The sequence below is a fragment of the Apteryx mantelli genome, chromosome 5 (genome assembly GCF_036417845.1).
Source record: "Apteryx mantelli isolate bAptMan1 chromosome 5, bAptMan1.hap1, whole genome shotgun sequence".
In the NCBI taxonomy this organism is placed as follows: Eukaryota; Metazoa; Chordata; class Aves; order Apterygiformes; family Apterygidae; genus Apteryx; species Apteryx mantelli.
Genome location: NC_089982.1, coordinates 61710603 through 61729553, shown reverse-complemented (window position 1 = coordinate 61729553; position 18951 = coordinate 61710603). Strand labels below are relative to the sequence as shown.

Below are 18951 nucleotides of genomic sequence, written 5' to 3'. Positions count from 1 at the left end.
GTGATACTTTGTAAAGGCAAGCAGAGAAAGGCAAGGTTTAAAAACACTGACCAATACTTCTGGAACAACAAGGCAAGCTTTGAGCTACAAATACCCTGCCTTGGCTGAAGCACACTGAATGCTAAAGCAGTGGAAGGTTATCATTAAAGGAAATTAATTCAATAATCCCTCCACAACAGCAGGCACTCCAGGATACCTGTACATTTAACAGCTGCCAGCCTTTATTAGAGTTCTTACTATAAATAATAGTTTTGACTTGCCCAGGGAGCAGATTCAACAGAACATTGCCATAGCAAAGTTGTTGCTCTTTAAGCATATTAACTCCAGAAATATGGAAAAAAGGGATTCTAAGCAACATGGCTATTGCCAAATTGTGAAAAGAGGACATTGCACAATAAACATCCTTGACTTTTTTTCCAAGATGAGAAATAACGTTTCTGGAAACACATTCCAATGTTATTTCATGTTAGAAGTATTTTACAAATTGTTCTGGGGTGGGGGGGGGCGGGGTGTTCAGAAAGTGATCTCAGGCTTTTACACAACCATGTCTGGGAGCAGGCACCGAGTTAGAGAAGCTACGTAAGAAACTATTTTCTAAATCTATAGAAACCATGCAAAGCAGTCATGTTTTGACTTCATGGGTGTGGGGATTTTTTTAAAGCATCTTTGAGGACCTTTGTCAATCTGTACAGTAAAAATAACAAGTCTTAAAGCTCCTTTCCTAGTTAAAAATCTGCTTTACAACTATCTTTTCCCTTGCCTGTTCAGTTTTTCCATAACGATATGTTAAAGACACCACGCATACTCATATGAAGCAAGAACCCAGAACTCACAATTGTAAGTTCAACACAGGTTTCATGAATTTTCCAACTTTGTTTGCACTGAAGTTTTATGTTTAGTGACAGTTTCTTTTTTGTATATCAAGCACTTGCTTTTGGCAGTTTGTTTCCACAAAGCAGCAATAAAGTATTTTAAGAAACATTAATCTTCCTTGCAATCAGAAAAACACCAAATTGAGTTTTGGGAATAGAATCTGTGTCAACTTGAAATTGTAAGAGAATGAATACTCCTTTTTAGTATCATTACATCAATCTACTTCTTCAATCTGTGAAGCATAATTAAATGTTATCATGCAGCTGACTAAAGAATCACTACATCTTTCAGTGACTTGAAAAAAGTATCTGTTAAATCAACAAAAACCAGACTTATTTAAAAATTGAGTTTTAAAACAATTTTTCGTACTTGCTCAGTAATTAGTAATAGCCTCCCCTTCATTAAAAAAATATTTATATATATAAAATGCTTCTTTACTACCACATATTTCAAGTCATTATAAAAGATATTCTCAACTTGCAATAAAAGTTCTCAGCTTAGAATAGAAAAAGCAAATAATGAAAACTGTCCCCAGTATTTCATCATAGATAAACCCCTACACTTTCCTGCATTTTAAAATTCAGTTCAAATTTCAGTTTAGCAAGATTATAAGCACTATTGTAAGCTCTACATCACCTCCAACAGAAGAACCTCAAGTGAAAAAGGAAGAAGAGTGTAAATTTGTTAGTCACTATGAAATCCCTCCTTTAACTATTCCTATACTACTCTTGGTTAAAAACATATTTCTGTTTATTAATTTACAATATTCTTGAATTTCAGATGCTTGGAACTAGGCTAGTTTTAACTGCTTTACATTAAGAGTTGAACACACACATACAAGGTGGGGGTGGAGGGACACAAAAGAGAAACAACAATAACCACCCCCCCACAACACACACCCACACATCTGGCATATAGAATTTGTCCACACAGTTCTTGAGTAAAGCTTAATTTATGTAGTCCATAGCATACAATTCATAGGCTGGTATTAAAGTTGGGTTTGCTTCAACTGTTGTATTCACACTTTTGGGATGAAAAGCAGTGTTAGCATGGATTGCATTTTATTAAAAGTCCCATAAAAAACAGAGTACAGAAGTCCATTACTCATATAGATCCCATAATTCTTGACAAGAACTGTAAGATCCCATAGACACAAATTCAATAGCATTAAAAAAAACACACACACAAAAACCCACAACACTATGGCATTGCACTACTTGGGAGCTCCAACTCCCAAGTTGGAGCAGGAATGCAAGTCATCTCCATATCCCTAGCAACTGTTACTCTGAAGAGGATGGCTTGTGATTCATGGTGCTGCAGAAGCTTCTGAAGATCTTTCTTTTGGCCTGTAGTGAATTTCTCCTACATACATGCGAGATAAATATTCCAGTATCCTAAAGGCATATACCACCAGCTGTTCAGATCATTGTTAAACCTGATCCATCCCACAACCCCGGTGTCCAGTAAAAGGATTCAGCAGCCAAAAGACCAAGCAAGCTGACTTTCCCAGAAAGCAAGAGGAATGACAACACCTGTTATACCCCTTCTGCTCTTGCAAAGGGGTCTGCCTCCCGCTCAGCCATTTCCTAAGAAATGCAAAATAAAGAGATCCCACTATAAAAAAACTTCCCCCATTCTTTCTTGATCCTTATGATTAAGCCACAAGTCACTCTCCAGGCTTCAACTCCGTTTACAGGAGAAGCAGAAGACAGGAATGCGTCTAGCAACTGGTTCCTCAGTTTCACCAAGGTGACATGTGAAGAGCTGCTGGAAGCCTCACCAACACTGGCCAGCCTTACAGCTCTTACACAGTCATAATAGGAGCAGCACTGTGAATGGTTCATCTGTCCACTTCAGACTAACGAGGACAGGTCCCACACACAGATGCTACGATAAACAACTCTGTGCAAACTTTTGAAATGCACTCTTGCTATCCTGATTTTCCTAGAGTTCCTGCTCACCTCCCTGTTGAGGTGAGCCCTGAAACAGTGCTGTGCTGCCCTGAACATAATTAAAGATGAAAGCCTTCAAGCTCAACTTGTCAATACCCTCCTCTTAACCCCCAAGAAGTAACCAGTTTGTCCTCTCAGTTGCTATTATTTGTGTGTGCATGGTTTTGTTTTGTTTTTTTTTTGGGGGGGGGGTAAGCATGTAAGCCACAAGAGTATTTACCTGCAAAACAAGAGTTGGATTAGTTTTTACAAATACCTCAGCTTTATCACAGGGCTGTTCCTGCTCTCTGAGCACTGTATTAAAACAGAATCAGTAAGAGGAGATGCGATGATGGAAGTCAACACATGAATTTAAGCTTAAGGCTCCTGTAATTCCCACTGATTTTGACTGGCTTCTGATGCATACCTCACAGAGGAGCCTTACAATAGTGGGACAAAACGACTGAAGTGTATTTGCCCACAGTGCTGCGTGCTCACTACAGAGCGAGTCCTCACAAGGAAGACACTGAGGTGTGCAGATCTGAAAGCATCCGGCTGGAGGGCAGAGCAATTGCAGGCAGTCTAACAGATAACATTGTCTCATATTATCTGTCTAAATTATACATGTTCCTTAAGTCTTCAGAGGTCTATCCTAAAGCTTAAGATAGTAAATTGTGTCTGCATTTCAGCAAGTAATAGTACTTTTATTAGCAAAAAAGGACATGGATCTTGTGCTCTTGGTTTAACTATTAATGTAGCATACTTTTCCACTGAATGAATACAGAAGGTATTATGTGACTACTTACAGGGCAATTCTCAAACATCTCAACACTACTGTTATTCAGCCAAGAGGTTCCTGCCCCTTTTGTTCTGAAACCTGTTCAGTCATCCTTCTTTATCCTCCCCTCCATTTTACAACCCCATGCAATGAACTGAACACAAACTTTGCCATCCCAAGGAATTTAATAGCACTGGCCAACTGGGATAACAAAAACAAGTAGAAATAAAGTAGTAGTAAAGGCAAAAGTATAAAGATAACATCAGAAGAATGCATTCCTGTAATTACATGAGGTAGCAAGCTGACTAACTTATGGGGCTGAATTTGTATTTTTAATCTTTTCTTAGGAGAAGAGAATAATTTTTGCAGGTTGATTAGGAAACCTGCTTTCATTCAAGTATGCAAGCAGAAAGTAAGGGAAGGAAGGAAAAAACAAACAAACAAAAAAAACCCACCACAACAACCACCAGATAGCTTTGAAGCCAACATTTGCTTTCTACTTGGACTGATACTGAATTAATTTCAGGTAATCCTGCTTAAATTCAGCGTTCAAACAAGCAGCAAGCAGAATGCTCCTCTGCCAAAGCTGATGGGTTACACTGCTGTAATTCAGGAAAATTTGCCCAGGAATCTGATTAAATCAATGAATTATGTGCTGTATGTGGAATGTGGGCAAGATCGTGAAGAATCAAAAGCGTTATCTGCCAGTGGATCAGTTTATAGCTGCTAGTCCACTGCCATTAACTACACAATAGATGTCTGCAGAACTATCTGGTCTCCCAAAACCAGAAGTCACTTTAGATTTTATCAGTGCCCATTGATCCCAATCAATCAGCATCAGGGCATTATTATTGCAGTCAGCTCTACTTTAGGGCTCAACCCAAATCTTACTAAATTCATTCAGAACATATCTTTTGACTTGTTATGCCAGTTAAAGCAAGCATTTAACAGGGCAAAAAGTTACCCCAGAGGTAAGTTATAATCAGTGAGACCAACTGAGCTCCTAATCACTGTCTATAGCTGGACTAAAGTAAGAAGCAGCTTTTCTATTTCTTTTGCTTTCATAACACTTGAAACATTTAAGGTGCAGTTTAGGAATGTTTCTTGAAGCAGAAATTTGCAGTTTGAAGGTAATTTTTTTTTCCACTTAAATGTTGATTCATTATTAAAAACTGGTCTGTACCATCTTCAGTAACTGAAAAAAAAAAATTATAAAAATAGAGATTTGAAAGTAGACTGAATTCACATGTACCAGATACCATTTCTAGTGTAAAAATGGTTTTCAGTTTATGAAAAAATATCTTTCCTTAAAAAGTAAAGGCTTACAATTAATATCACTAAGGTTCACAGAATTCCTTCAGTATCTATTAAGAGTTACACTCTGGGTTTTTTTACAGGAGGGTCCTGCAGACTGAACTTAGGAATTTCACAAGAAGAAGCAAAAGGGATTCTTTTGGCTGACACCTTCTTCCCAATTGTTTCAATCTGAAAGAAAAGATACAGTTAGCAAGTGAGTGTGGCAAGCTAACAGAATCATGTCAGGCTATTAGGAATCTATGAACTTAATCCAGGGCCATGACTACTTTTAATTAACATTGGAAAAATAAAAGCTGCAAAGCACACAGACAGTGTGCCAAGAGACTATTTTGGGAGTACAAGCGCAAAGAGTTTGAAAAAATTAAAAACAAAAACCTCTTACAGGTTCCTGCTTTACATGATATTAAAATAGTTGCATCTCAGTAATTTGAACATTCATGTGCCTCAGCTTCCATGGAACTATCAGTATAAATATCATAAAAAGTGCCTGGGTATTCAGAAAATGCAGGTTTAGCCTCCTTTATTTAAAAGTTTATATCCATTAAATTAAGATAGGTAAGCATCTTTCTTCATTAATGGATGGGGTTGTTTTTTGAAAAAAAGTACAACTTTAGATAGGGTTGACTAGCCTTTCAAAGAAAGAAAGTATGCACTAAGTTTGTGCGTGCGTGCGCACACACACAGGCGCTGCAAAATTCAAAGTGAGACAAGCTCCTCCAATTCCTAAATCAGGCTAATGTAAATCACTTAAGGGCAGAGCTTACAGAGGCCAAAATGCAAACTAGTGAAATAGTTCAGATGCCCAGTAAATGAGAGGAGATGTAGCTTTCTTTTTAAGTACAATATGTTGTCTTTTGGTGCTTTGCATCTGACTTAGAACAATCCTAAAGAATAAATTCAACAGAAAACTAGTGAAAATTGATATTCTAGGCAGACACCTGAGTTAACTACCTGGTTTCATCAGCACCTTCTGAAAAGCATTGTTTAAGCAGCCATGTCAGCTATATGAACCATATTTGCCTGTATAGCTGCACCATGTGACCACAGAACTTAACCGGTAAAAGCAGTTTACACTGTTTGTAAATAGGCTCATGTAACAGCTGTGCTGTAGCTTAAGCAAAGGAAAACAAGCAGGAGGGGAGGGAGGGAAAGCCTATGACCATTATGCAAGTAATCACCATACTTAGGAGTACATAAAAGGAAATAATTGAGCTGAAACATGTATCTGATCTGGCTTCTAGGTTTTGCTCTAATTCATGACTGACTGAGATGCTTCTACTAGGAGATTATTCAGAGATCTGGCGATTTCAGTATTAGTCAAATATTTTGTCTCTACTAGAAGTGCTAGATAGATGACTTGTCCCAGACATGCTTACACTGCTGAGTGTTGATGGAATATTCCGATGTAGCTTGGATTTTAACAGAGCATCAGTTTACAGAACAAGAAGGTACTGGAGGAAAGGTGAACTAGTGAAGAGACCTAAGAACAAGTGTTTTACGTTTAAAGCCTCACCTAGAAAGAGGGGTTTTCTCTTGTAACTCAATCATTCCAGTAGGCAAAAGTGAAAGAGAAAGGGGTGCGGGGGGGGGGGGGGGGGGAAGGAGGCACCAACATCCTCCCTCCTCCCCCCCCCCCCAGAAGAGAAAGAAAAATAAAAGAAAAAAAAAAGAGCCAAGAAAAAAATCCAGCTGGTTACCTGGAAACCAATGACTTGTAGCTCATTATGAAGATCATCAAGAACTCTCCTGCCATCAAAGATGAATGCAGGCTTCAGCATCTTCTTGTGAATACGTTCATAATCCAGCTCCTGTGGAGGGCAAATAGAGCAGAGAATAATTAACACTTTCTCTTTGTATCTTTAAATTGAACTGAAGAAAACAATTTTTACCTTAAACATATCCCATTCAGTGCAGATTACAAGGGCATGAGCTCCATCACAGGCTTCATATGGATCTTTACTTATAGTGACCAGCCGAGACACTGCAATAGAAAGGAAAGGAGGTTTCATTCTGCACAGGTCTTTGGTGTCTACCTGGCACACTCCTGGCAAGACAGTCTCCTTCCTTGCTCCGCTCAAACAAGGAGAGTTCCAGGTCATTCATCTAGAGTTGTTTTCAGTCAAGACATTTGTCACTTAAAAAAAAGAAAAAAATGATAGCAGCTGATACCTGGCATCTGAACAGAGTCAGGGCTCTTAAGTGCTTGAAATTAAGCATTCCAATCTGATTTAAACAGTTAAGAGCATCTCCAGAATTGGAAGTTACTATCAAATCTTCAAATGCCAGCTCTCATAAAGGTCACTGCCTGTATGATAGCAGCACACTACACTTGCTATTTAACACTTGTTTCACACTAAAAATACACGTGGCTCAGTGCATACGTCAAGGGCTGCCTTCATCCTTTGACTGACTCAGCATCTGCCTGGAGATCATTCTTCCATCCCCCTCGAATTCAAGGGCCCCCTTTAAGCACTCCAGCTTCTAATGGCTACTACTGTTCTTCACTCCCCTTGCATGTCAGATAATCCATGTCCTTCACTCTAAGTACATCTGCCATACCAGGTCTATCTGGCTGGTTTGAGTATCATCTCTTCTTCCTTATGGCAGCCTGTTCTCCCTCATTCTCTCGCCATCTCTAGAAAAGTTATCTATCCTTCTCCCCATCCATACATCATCTCCATTCCTCCCCTGCCCAATAGGAAAAAAAGAACAAAGATCCAAAACACTCCCCACAAATCCCTTACTCATAGATGACTATTTTAAGTCTTCTTGAATTCAAGGGCAGAGATGAAATGGGAGATGATACCAGGAGGGCAGGAGAGAAAACTAAGTGTTCTACAGTGAATATTAGAATTATTTTGTGACTTTTACTTTAGATAGGCAAGACAGAACTATGGCAAAACAAGGCTCCAGACAGGAAAAAGTGGACAGAGTAACACTAGTCCCTCCTACTGCTGGAAGCTCTTTGTTCTTTCTTTTAATTACACAGAGAGAAAGTTCTTTGCATGCATTTAAATAAAATAAATATTTGTTAACAACAACAAAAAAAACCAAAACCCACACTGGTACAGAGTTAGCATTTATCCATAAAATGCTAAGCAGAGAGGGGGAGGTTTACAGTAATCCTCTGAACTATGACAAATCTCTGCATTAATAAAATGCAACCAGCAGCACATCACTGCCATGGTGAAAGTGAATTTCTAGTATTTAACCTATTCTCAAAATGTGGAAGGCCTGTTTTTTTTTTTTTGTTTTTTTCTTCCTCCCTCTTCCAGGAAAGGAACTTTTGATGAGTATTCCTACCTTGGTTATCTTCTGAGACACCTGGATGTGAAAGATCCAAGATGATTTGTTCCTTAGGTACTTTAGGATCATAGATATGAAGTTTTGCTCCTTCATCCATTAAATACTTGCTAATGTAGATACTGGAAGACTCTCTAGGGAAGTGAATCAACCAGTTGAAGAATCAGATGGTTTGTTCTAAACAACGAAAGTCTTCAAGTGTCATGAAAGGACCCTATGAGATGTGTTTAAAGTAGAGCCAGTATAAAAGCTCTAGCATTACACATTTGAGTGGTAATCCATAACAGCAAAATAAGTCTTGAGGGAGGCCAAGAAGGGTAATGTAGAAAACAAATTTACATCTCTTTCACCAAATCACGCATAAGATAGATACTAAGCCCCAGTATTCTGACTGAGCATAATTAATAAGGTGTCACCCTGCAAACTCCAGTTTAAGAGAACTCGATAGAATTTAACCTTTATAGGAAAGCAACAGAATAGCCACCTTTGGGAAACAAAGCTGAAGCTCTGCTACTGACTCCCAATTGCCAAAGCCAAAAATGTTTGCATGCTTTACTGTAGAGAAAGGAAGGGCTCTGTTCAAAACCTATCTTAGCTTATGCAAGTAGTAAGGACCAGATGCAACAGATTATCATTTATGTATCATTCAGTTTTAGAGACCAAGAATAAATTGCGTCCCCCATTTAAGAAAAACTAACCCCTGTTACAAACCAATTCAATCACAAGAGGTTTAGGACCCTTTAGCTGATCTGTTTTCATTAATAGAATTGAATTGGTGTGTTTAACTGCATAGCTGGTGATAAATGTAGGGCAGCCACATTCATGAATTGAATTTGCTCTCTTACCTTGTGTCTCCAGTATCCTTTTTAAATGCAAACCCTAAAATAGCAATCTTCTTATCAGTGACAGTATTGAACAAGCTGTCAATAATACGAGAAGCAAATCTTCTTCTCTGATAATCATTCATATCTATTACCTGAAATCATATAAGACATGACTGTTTGGAAGAGAGCTATTTTCAACTAAGTTGATCATATTAGCAATCACTGAGGAAACACCCTTACCAGAAACATGATTTTAACAAAAAGAAGCTCAAGCCAAGCTAGCCAGACATAAGTTTAATATTAAAGAGACTGGGGAAGAAACAAGTATCTTTACTCAGCACCACATAAGTAATCCAAACATAAGTTCAGTTAATTTATAGGTTTTTGAGTTGGATCTTATTTCAATCAGTGACTGCAGATGTCTGTTCACACGCATACTCTCTCACTTTATCTAGATCAAAGGCTAGAGAGTTTTTTTTGTTTGGGTTAAAAAAAAAAAAAAAAAAACACCCCCAACTCCCCCCCCCCCTCAAAAAAAATACAACTATACACATTCACACCAACCACACAAAACAAGTTCTATTCCAGGCAGAAACAGAAAGCAGTTCTAGTGTTACATAGGTCTCTATAAAATGGTAACTTTAAGGTACTTAATGTCACAAGGACATCCCATCACCAGACCAACACTTCTCTACATGCCATGGATGGACAACTGTCAAGTGTTGTCATACACATTGTTACAGATTTCAATGCACAAAACTAGTGTGGTTATAAGCAATACTGAGGCACTTAAATCTTTTGTTGTTAACATAAGTAGGTTCAATCAGGCTGATTGTTCTGAAGCTTTCCTCCCAGTCTGTTTCATACTTTGATCCCCAACCCTTAACATTGGTCAGAGAGGACCCCAGACCACTGCTAGATGAGGGAAGGTAGGTTCTCCCAACTAGTCAAAGTTTACCATGGACTGGAGAGAACTATGCTTCCCTCTTGATTTTGAAGATTTCAGCCCAAAGCAGGACTTAGCAGTGATTTGTAGAACACAAGGTACAAACGATACAGAAAAAAGGCACTTGTGAACCAGGTTTCTTTGAGGAGGACAGATAAAAGCAGTGAGATTTATGCACTCCAGCAGAGTAGGGGAACATAATGGTAATAGGTGACAGAGTAAGAGTGATGCATTTCTTTATGTAGCTCATTTCTTTGTGTAGGCATGCCCTGGCCCTGTCATATCTAAAGACCAGACACAATAGAAGTTAGGTTTCTGGAGCCACTCTGACTGGCATATCTTCCAGATTCAGCACCCTGTCCTCAGACTTGTCTGCAGTCTCCCATGTGCATGCACTGGGATGGGGCTGCTGACAGTGCAGTGCTCAGGCCACGAAGGAGAGGGGTTTTACATGGTTACTTATCCAGGTGCACGTGTGACCTGACCAGTGTGGACTGCAGCAGGTAGAGACCTCTGCAAGAGGACAGTGCGTTACTGAGGAAGCAGAAGGTGCAGGCAGGGGGCTGCATTACATGAATATGATACTCTATACTAGTTCAGTAGCAACTCTTTTTACCATCTGATCTGTCCACAGCTAATAAACTGTAGTTCTTGAAGCAGAATTAGAGAGCATTAAAGCATTTAAGATGCTTTAAGCTAGTCTGTTTACTTCAACAATGCAACTCTTCAGGCTTTTGTTAGAAAACAAAAACCCCACACCCACAGACAAATCATAAGTATTTCTAGGCCTTTGGGTTGCCAAGATACCAACTGGATTGCATTTTGAGGAGCATCCTTGTGATCTTAAACAGCAGAGAGCCAAACCAATTTGTCCCTGTCAACAGAATACAGTTTTCTACTATTCATCATATTAATATTACCCAGCTAGTGCTGTTAGTTCTTGCAGCTCCTGCTGCTCCTTGCTCTAGGAATTGCCTATTGTCTGCCTGTATTTTTTACCAAGTGAAAACAGCAGTTCTTAGAGAAGATATCAGAACCTTGAGCTCCTCCTCTTTCCTTCCCTGTCAATGCATCAAGTCCTATGTGTTCAACCAAATCCCTCCTGGATGCATGTGCACAGAGGTCCCAGCTCCACTGGATAGGATTGCAAGTGTGTCTACCATAGACCAGCATATCCTGATGAAGGGCATTCTTGAAGGAAGATGACAATATGAGCCTCTTCAGATTGCAGACAGCACAAAACCCATGCCATCCTTGTCCAAAGCAATTGATTTAACTGCTAGAGCTGCAAACACATACGAGGCTGCTGACTAGGCCCTGGCCTGAGGATACGCTAATTGAACAGCATGTAGAAAGCTATTGGACATGACATGAAAAATTGCTGGACATCACAGATAATGTAAGAAGGTGACAAAAGGGAGGGATGGCCGATTTCACAAGTGCTTAAAGGAGAGATATGCAAGAACAACCCAAACTTCAGGTAATTGGAGGGGAATACTAGGGACCTTTTGGGGACCAGAATCTTCCAAAGCCAACAGGGCCTAGGTAACCATATGAATAGTACCATGCAAGACCAAGATTACCTAGGTGATGTTATAAAAAAATACCAAATTTGAGCATGCATGTGGCTAAATTGGGACCAGTGGTGGAAAAGTAATTAATTATGGGTGGACTGTTCATTTGGCAGGAGACTAGATCAGAGAAAAGAAGGGAAAGGGAAGCCAAAAGGAGGGTCTAGAAATGGGAAGACTAATAATAAGGTAGGCAAATTATGTGATCAGTGCTGTCTGAGGGTACCTGCCAGGCAGCCTTGTACCTGATCACCAGGGCCTCAGTCAGGACAATAAACCAAAGCAGTTGTTCTCAACTCTCAGTCGGGAAGACTGGGGAAGAGGGGGCAAGGTACTTTCACTAGCTAGTAGGGTAGCACCTGCCAGTACAGATTGATCAACCCAGCATCACTGTGTTTGTGCCAGGCCCAAAAGCATCCATACCTTCCTAATCATTCCTAACATTAGCTAGGGAACACCAGCAACCACACCGATTCAAGAATAGCAAGTTCTGCTGAGTTTTTAGAAGAGGAGCTATAAGAGCAAACACTCAGGAGAAGCTCATAAGCTCTGAATTTGAAGTGGACAGAGACATCAAAGCTGAAGAGGAAGGCAGGAGTCCAGGCCCGTCTCTGTACTTCAGATTTTCTACCACTACTTCTAGGCAACTTCCCAATCCAACTGTTTTGATCCTCCTTCTTCAGTTAATTTCCCCCCAAATACAAAGCCTAAGCACCCATAAGTATCAAATACTATTGCTGCGCTGTTGCCCCTAAAATGTAAACACTGTCAACATTTTAAGGTATTCAGTCATTAACACTAAGGCACAGAGAGAATACACACACAATGCTTGAAAGCTGCACACTGAAGAAACACCTACTTGTCACAAAATAGTAGTGATGAATTCATACCTGTTGCCAATAGCGGGCTACTTCAGGTAAGTTCAATGCCTCACAAAGATACACTAAATTCAGAACATCCTTCTGAAAACAGCTACCTCCAAACCCTGAAAGAAAAAAAAATATATATATATATATTTTAACCTATGGCTTGCACCAGTAAGATATTATTCTACTAACCAAATCTTCAGAATCAACTAGTTTGGCAGTCATTCCTATAGAACAGCAACAAGTTCTTGGAAAAACTGTAATGCTTTTTGGCAAATGAAGGCCTTTGGAAGCTTCTGAAGTCTGACTCCTGGACCTACTTATTTTGTTGGCTACCAAAGCCCCGAAAATCCTTCCCCAAATCCCACTGAAGTCAATGGAAATTTTAATCACATCTTCACTTGATATTTGGTTAAGACAGGCCCTGGGTTTTTATTTTGTAGAAAAGGGTGGACAAGCTCCTGGGTTTGCTCTTCTCCCACCCAGAGGTTCAGATGAATAAATATCAGCTTAAATAAGTAGGTGAACATTTTGCTTGTTTTTCAAAATGGACATCTAATCATAATCAAGAACCAAAGAACACAACAGTTGATTAAGGGACAATTGAGATTATTAATAAAAGGATCCTCATTCCCTAGAAGTCTGCTCAGCAGAGTCCCAGAGGCAACACATTGCAGGAAGGATTATAGTAAATATGTTTTCAAAATGCCCATTGGGTTATTATCTGCCGTTCACTGTTTTAGAAGCTTGCAAAAGACTACATTTAGTAAGGTGATTAGAAAACAAAACAAACAAAAGCTTTCTCTTTCTAGCATCAGGAATGTGGCCATAAAGATAGGCTTTAGTCTTGTCCCATGAAATTGAAAGATTTTTGTACTGATCAACACTATCACATCTTATTCTCCAGTATCAAAATCTGAATTGAATTAAAGCATGCAGTCTGAACTCTCGTGCTTCAGATTGTCAGGGTCAAGTGCAAGCTCATCTTTGCGATTATAACAAAAATGGTTTTATACTAGTATTCTTCAGTAATATTTTCATCCTCTCACGCTTCAGAAGATTAAGTTATCACAGCACTTCTTTTGAAGCACAACTAGTAGACCTACTGTGCTACCAGGCAAAAGCCCAGAAGGGGAAAGACTTCATTTACCAACACTGGCTTTTAGAAACTTATTTCCAATTCTTTGGTCTGTTCCAATAGCTCTTGCCACTTCTTCAACATCTGCTCCTGTAGCTTCACACAGAGCACTGATTGAGTTGATGCTGCTGATTCGTTGGGCAAGAAAAGCATTAGCTGCCTGTAAATAAAAAACACAGTACAGAGAACTTAGCTCTTCTGGAAGCCAATACATTCATACACAACTACAGAGTTAGCACCAGAAGAAGTAGTATTACTTTAATATCTATATCTCTGTGTTGATGGGAACAATAGAAAATGGTAACCATATACATAGTTTAATACATAAACACCAGTTAACGAGTTCTAAGCAAAATGATGTAATACTTAGTCATACTAACCAGTTTAGAAAGTTCTGATGACCAGGTATTGGTTGTGAGGATTTTTTCTTTGGGTACCCAGTGCTCATAGACAGCACACAGAGCACGGACCGCTTTCTGTCCCTCTGGAGAATCATCTCCACCAATAAGCACTCTGTCTGGGTTCTTCAGGTCCTTGATCGCTGTCCCTTCTGCAAGGAACTCTGGATTGGACAGCACCTGCAGGCACAAAAATAAAGTTTGAAATAAAGATTGAAAAAACAACAGATAAAAGCAAAGAGTAAAAGACCATCATTTAAATCCACAACTCAGATTATGTTTACCTGCAAATCCAAGTTCGGCTTAGTATTAGCATCAAATATTCGACGAATGCTCTCTGCAGCACGTACTGGAACTGTGCTCTTCTCAGTGACAATTTTATAGCCATTTGAGTTTTGTACAATCCTTCTAGCACATGCTTCGATGTATTTCAGATCAGCTGCCCGGCCCTTTCCCATCCCGTAAGTCTTTGTTGGGGTGTTAACCTAGTTACAAACACAAAGAAAGATTGGGGGGGGGGGGGGGAGGAATGCGGAGGACTCTTACCACACAGGAACTACTGAATAGGTGAAATTGTTAGGAATGACAGACATTTTGGTTCCCAGAGGCCAGCTTGGTTCTACACCACAATTACCCTAGTTACCATATCAGACAAACAGCTATTAGATTTGTCAATTGCCCATTGTGTCTTCTGAAGAAAGCTCACTAGACTCTGTTCATCAAATAGGATTTAAACAGGAGTAATTCATAGCAGTTCCACAGGCTTCTGTAAAATTTGGTGTTTATTCTGGAGACAGCAATAATTTCTTCATGGCCACAGACAACCACCTCTTGTTTCCTCTCCCGTGTTAGAAGGGTAAAAAGTTCACTTCAGAAGAATCTTGCAACTAGTAAGGCAATTATGCTTTAAACCCACTTGGCAGTGAAAGCCAAGTGTAGAGCTGCTGGATGTTGCTATACTGAAGAACATAGAAAAAAGGCAACATGAGGGAAAACACATCATTTAGATTAATACAGAGGGTCCTTTTCATTACAAGCTTAAAGGAAAAACAACAACACGTAAAACACAGTACGTCTTAAGAAATAATTTTAAAAAGCCGCCAAGGGCAGGAATCCAGGTTGCAACATATAGGCTGCATTAGCAGCAGTCATCCAGCCAAACAGCACTCATTTTAGACTTAACAAATGGAGAAAAATATGATTGGAGAGCTCTACACTGAGGTGCTCTCACAAAAGAGTGGGTCTCAAGAAAAGAGCACTTAAGAAACAGAAAAATAACTGGGCTGTGGCCTATCAAGTTGAATATTAATCAGTTATTTTGGACTCTGTATTAGAAACAGCCTTTTATATTACAAAAGGCCACACTGTTCATAACTGACTGGACCCTCTCCCTTCCTGGTGCCAACAGCTTAGAAATATTAAAGGCTCCTGAAGGATATCAAAGGAAGATCCTGCCATCTGTCTTCCATTAATACATGGGGTTTTTTAAAACTTCTAAAAAATAAGTCATCTTTGTAACCCAATAAATAGTGCATGATTCTGTACCCCAGTCTAGGAATGGTACCACCTAATCACTCAATACAGATAAATCTATGCGCGTCCTATGAGCTTTAGCAGGACACTACAATGACAGATCTGCACTATATCCTGCTCTCCATACACCCTCCCCTAAACATCCACGTTGTCATTTTGACTTGGAGCCCAATGGTTTACTAAATACTCTACTGGCTTAAAGAGACAAATAATTGCAGAACTAAAATAAAATAGAAAGCTCACTTAATACTTTCCCCACAGTGTGCAAGGAGAAATCTGACACATAATTACATTACATCACTAAATGAACAAACATGACAAAGCAAAGGCCTATTCCTAACATAAGGATATCAACACATGGATTTGTTAGGAAAACGCCACCCCTCTCCTCAAAAGGGAAAAAAAACACCACAAAAAAACAACCTTCTCCCCCTCCCCCCAAACTTACAGAAATAAATACAAGATCAGCTTCTCTAATAGCATCATCAATACCGGTAGAAAAGAAGAGATTTCTTCCTCGACAGGATTCTACCACTTCTTTTAACCCTGGCTGAAAGAGCAGAAAGAAAAGTACTCAAGGTTAACATAGTTAGAAGAGTAAATTGGATACCCAAATAGACAATACCATTTCAGATACAAACTTTTGTGCTTAGTATGACGTATTTTTAAGCCTTTCAGATACAAAGTAAAACTTCCATAAATTTGGGGGGGGAAGGGAAATGAAAGTCCTTCTTATTCAAAAGACACTCCGAACAGTCTCTAGACTTTCTCAGCTATGCTGAGTTGCTAGTTGCACCTCAGATTTGAGGCCCCACTTATTGACATGCTTACATACATATTTAATTCTGTTACCATGAGCAACAATTAAAGAACTACCTGTAGAGTGATGTTCAGTAGATTCCTAAGAACAAAGTCTTACTTTATATGTCCCAAGCTGCAACAAGAAGAGGTGATCCCAGCTCCTTTCTCTATACATTCCTGCCATCTCCCCAACATCATATCTAGCAAACCGATTCAATACAAACTAACCCGCCAAAAAATTTTTCCACCAAATTAACAAGCTGATCTGATTTGCATCCAGTATAAGGCAGGAAGCACAAAGACATAGGAGGGGAAAAACACACTCCTTTTGGCAACCACCCATGTTTCAAACACATGGGTATTCGAGACAAAAAAGCTTTTTTTTTTTTTTTTGGTTGAAAATAAAAGTTGTGCCCTGTAACCTAGTAATCAAAGCTCCAACCTACAAAACACCTGTCATGACATTAGATACCTGAGTAAGTGCCAAAAAGGCAAAGGTTCACTGGAGGAAAGCAGCAGCAGAAGCTTTCCTTTCTTTAGATGAGACATTTCTGCTGTCTCACTTTATTTTCATTTCAGTTAGACATTTGATATAAAGACCAATGGAGGTAGATTAACGTGTGCTACAGGCCATACCAAACACACCAACAATGGTTTTAGTAGGAGGCAGACAGAAAGGTAGCTCACTAGCAAGCAAAAGAATGTCCTTGTCCCTCCTGACACTGACAAGAGAAAAAACAAGCAAAAAATACAAAAACCTTCAGCATGCAGTGGCTCAAATTTGCAGCTGTCTGAACTCATTCTTGGTAGTTTTTGTACATTCTTTGTAAGCAAAGGACACTATACCAGGAAACAGATTTTTTTTTTTTTGTTTTTCTTACAGTAGAGCTAGTCTTGATATGTTAACTCACTCAAGCAGTCTAAGTGTTAATACATAACAAAGTACTTGCTCTCATGAACTTTATTCATTTCTCACCTGCTAATCTGAGCATTATAAACCTTCTCCTTTGAAAATGTAGGACAAAGGAGATCTACTTGTCTTAAAGGAGTCATGCATTATAGGTTTGGATTTTAGGGAACTTTAGAAAACTAAGGGTGTTACAGCACAAACAGGGTTCAAAGGACTTATTCCAGCAAAAATGTAACTGTTAGTATCAAGCAACCTGCCTTGTTTTGAGGAATCCAAGTGAAAGCAAACTTTCATTCCCATTGAAGAAGAGAACTTGAACCTAGAGCAGAGTCTTTTCTTGACAGCTTTATCTCAAAAGAATGAGGGCAAAAAGAAAAAAAAAAGCAGCTATTCTTTAAGGGTGAAAAGCTAAAAAAGGATCAAGTGCTAAGAGAAGTATAGAAAATACTGACTTATCTTCAGATTAAAGTGCTTCTATGACAAAAAAGTGACAGCATACTTTTAAAAATCATTTTAATCTGGCCTAGCCTTTCTGCTTGGAGGTTTTCAGTGTAAGGGAATCAGAACATGATTCAAGCATGACTGTCCCCACCTTACTACATAGTTAAGGTGTGCAGCACAGGTGGGATTCTGGCAGTATTCAGAATGGGAATACAGTTTACCACCCAATACTAAACATTAATGCTGTGCTATAACATAGCAGATAATTTAATCATAACATAGTCCTCTTGTTCAGTTATAGGTACTGGGGTCCGAAAAGAAAGTCAGCGTAATCCACTAGATAGGGCGTAGCAAGGAAAAATGTAACTTAGTATGCAATTTTGAAACAGCCTCCAGCATCTGACATCATTAGAGGGTCATTTCAAAGCCTGGTTTAATGAGCACCAGCAGTGTGGGGCTGCTCCAGAACATTCCTTTTAATGACGATACTGTGCCGCGTACCGGAGTCAGAAGTGGGCCATGTGGAAGCTCCTCTTGGCGGGAGGAAAGCAAATGCAATGCCAGCTAGAAGAAAGAGATAACACCAAAATAAATAAATAAGGACAGATTTACCTCATAAATTGGAAGAGTGTCCGAATTCCAGGCATTGATCCGAGCCTCGTTGACGTCCACGACGGTAACTTTGATTGAGGGGCACATCTGCGCAATAACGCTACAGGTCGGGCCCCCGACGTAGCCAGCCCCGATGCAGCAGATCCTCCTGATCTCGAACATGATCGCTCTGCCAGGAGGGAAGGGAACCGCGCTGAGGGACAAGGCCGGCGCACAAACCCGCCGCTCGGTAGCGCCGGGCGCCGCCGCCTGGCCCGCAGGCCGCTGCGGAGCGGGGCGCAGCGGCGGCGGCACAGAGCCGAGCCGAGCCGAGCCGAGCCGCCCCCCGCGCGCCCAGCGGGTGCCCGCGGGCCGCAAGCGCGGCCGCCCCGCGCCGGGCGGCGCCCAGCCCAGCCCCGTGCCCGAGCCCCGCGGCAGGGAGCGGGCCGGGGCCCGGGGCCGCCGCCGCCGCAGCCCTCCGGCCGCGGGGAGCCCCGGCGCGGGGCGGGCAACCGAAGCCGCAGGGGCGCGGCTGAGCCCGGAGACTCACGGCGGACACGGGGCTGCGCCGGCACTGCCGCCGCGGGTCGGCCGTGAGGATGCGCCGGAGCTCAGGGCAAGGCGCAGCAACAGCAGGCGGCGCGGCCGCTATTTAAGGGGCCGCGGCGGGGCTGAGGCGGCCGCTCCATCCCCGGGAAGTGGCGCGGCGCCGGCCCGGCCCCGGCCGCGG

The 18951-nt window shown here is 40.7% G+C and overlaps 1 protein-coding gene across 3 annotated transcripts; it reads right to left on the bottom strand.

Moving 5' to 3' along the window:
- Positions 1-2987: 2987 nt before the first annotated feature.
- Positions 2988-18951, bottom strand: UGDH (UDP-glucose 6-dehydrogenase). 3 transcript variants are annotated; one of them, XM_067298122.1, is made up of 12 exons: positions 18772-18951; positions 18243-18411; positions 15927-16028; positions 14230-14430; positions 13928-14125; positions 13560-13707; positions 12434-12528; positions 9048-9178; positions 8203-8336; positions 6789-6880; positions 6597-6707; positions 2988-5067 (listed from the first exon to the last, which is right to left on the bottom strand). In XM_067298122.1, the coding sequence occupies exons 2-12, from the start codon at positions 18402-18404 to the stop codon at positions 4957-4959; spliced, it is 1485 nt and encodes a 494-aa protein (XP_067154223.1). In that variant the 5' UTR covers positions 18405-18411; positions 18772-18951; the 3' UTR covers positions 2988-4956. The 3 variants fall into 3 exon arrangements, with proteins under 3 accessions (XP_067154223.1, XP_013805016.1, XP_013805017.1); XM_013949562.2 differs by lacking the exon at positions 18772-18951 and having other exon boundaries at positions 18243-18496; XM_013949563.2 differs by lacking the exons at positions 18243-18411; positions 18772-18951 and having other exon boundaries at positions 15971-16028.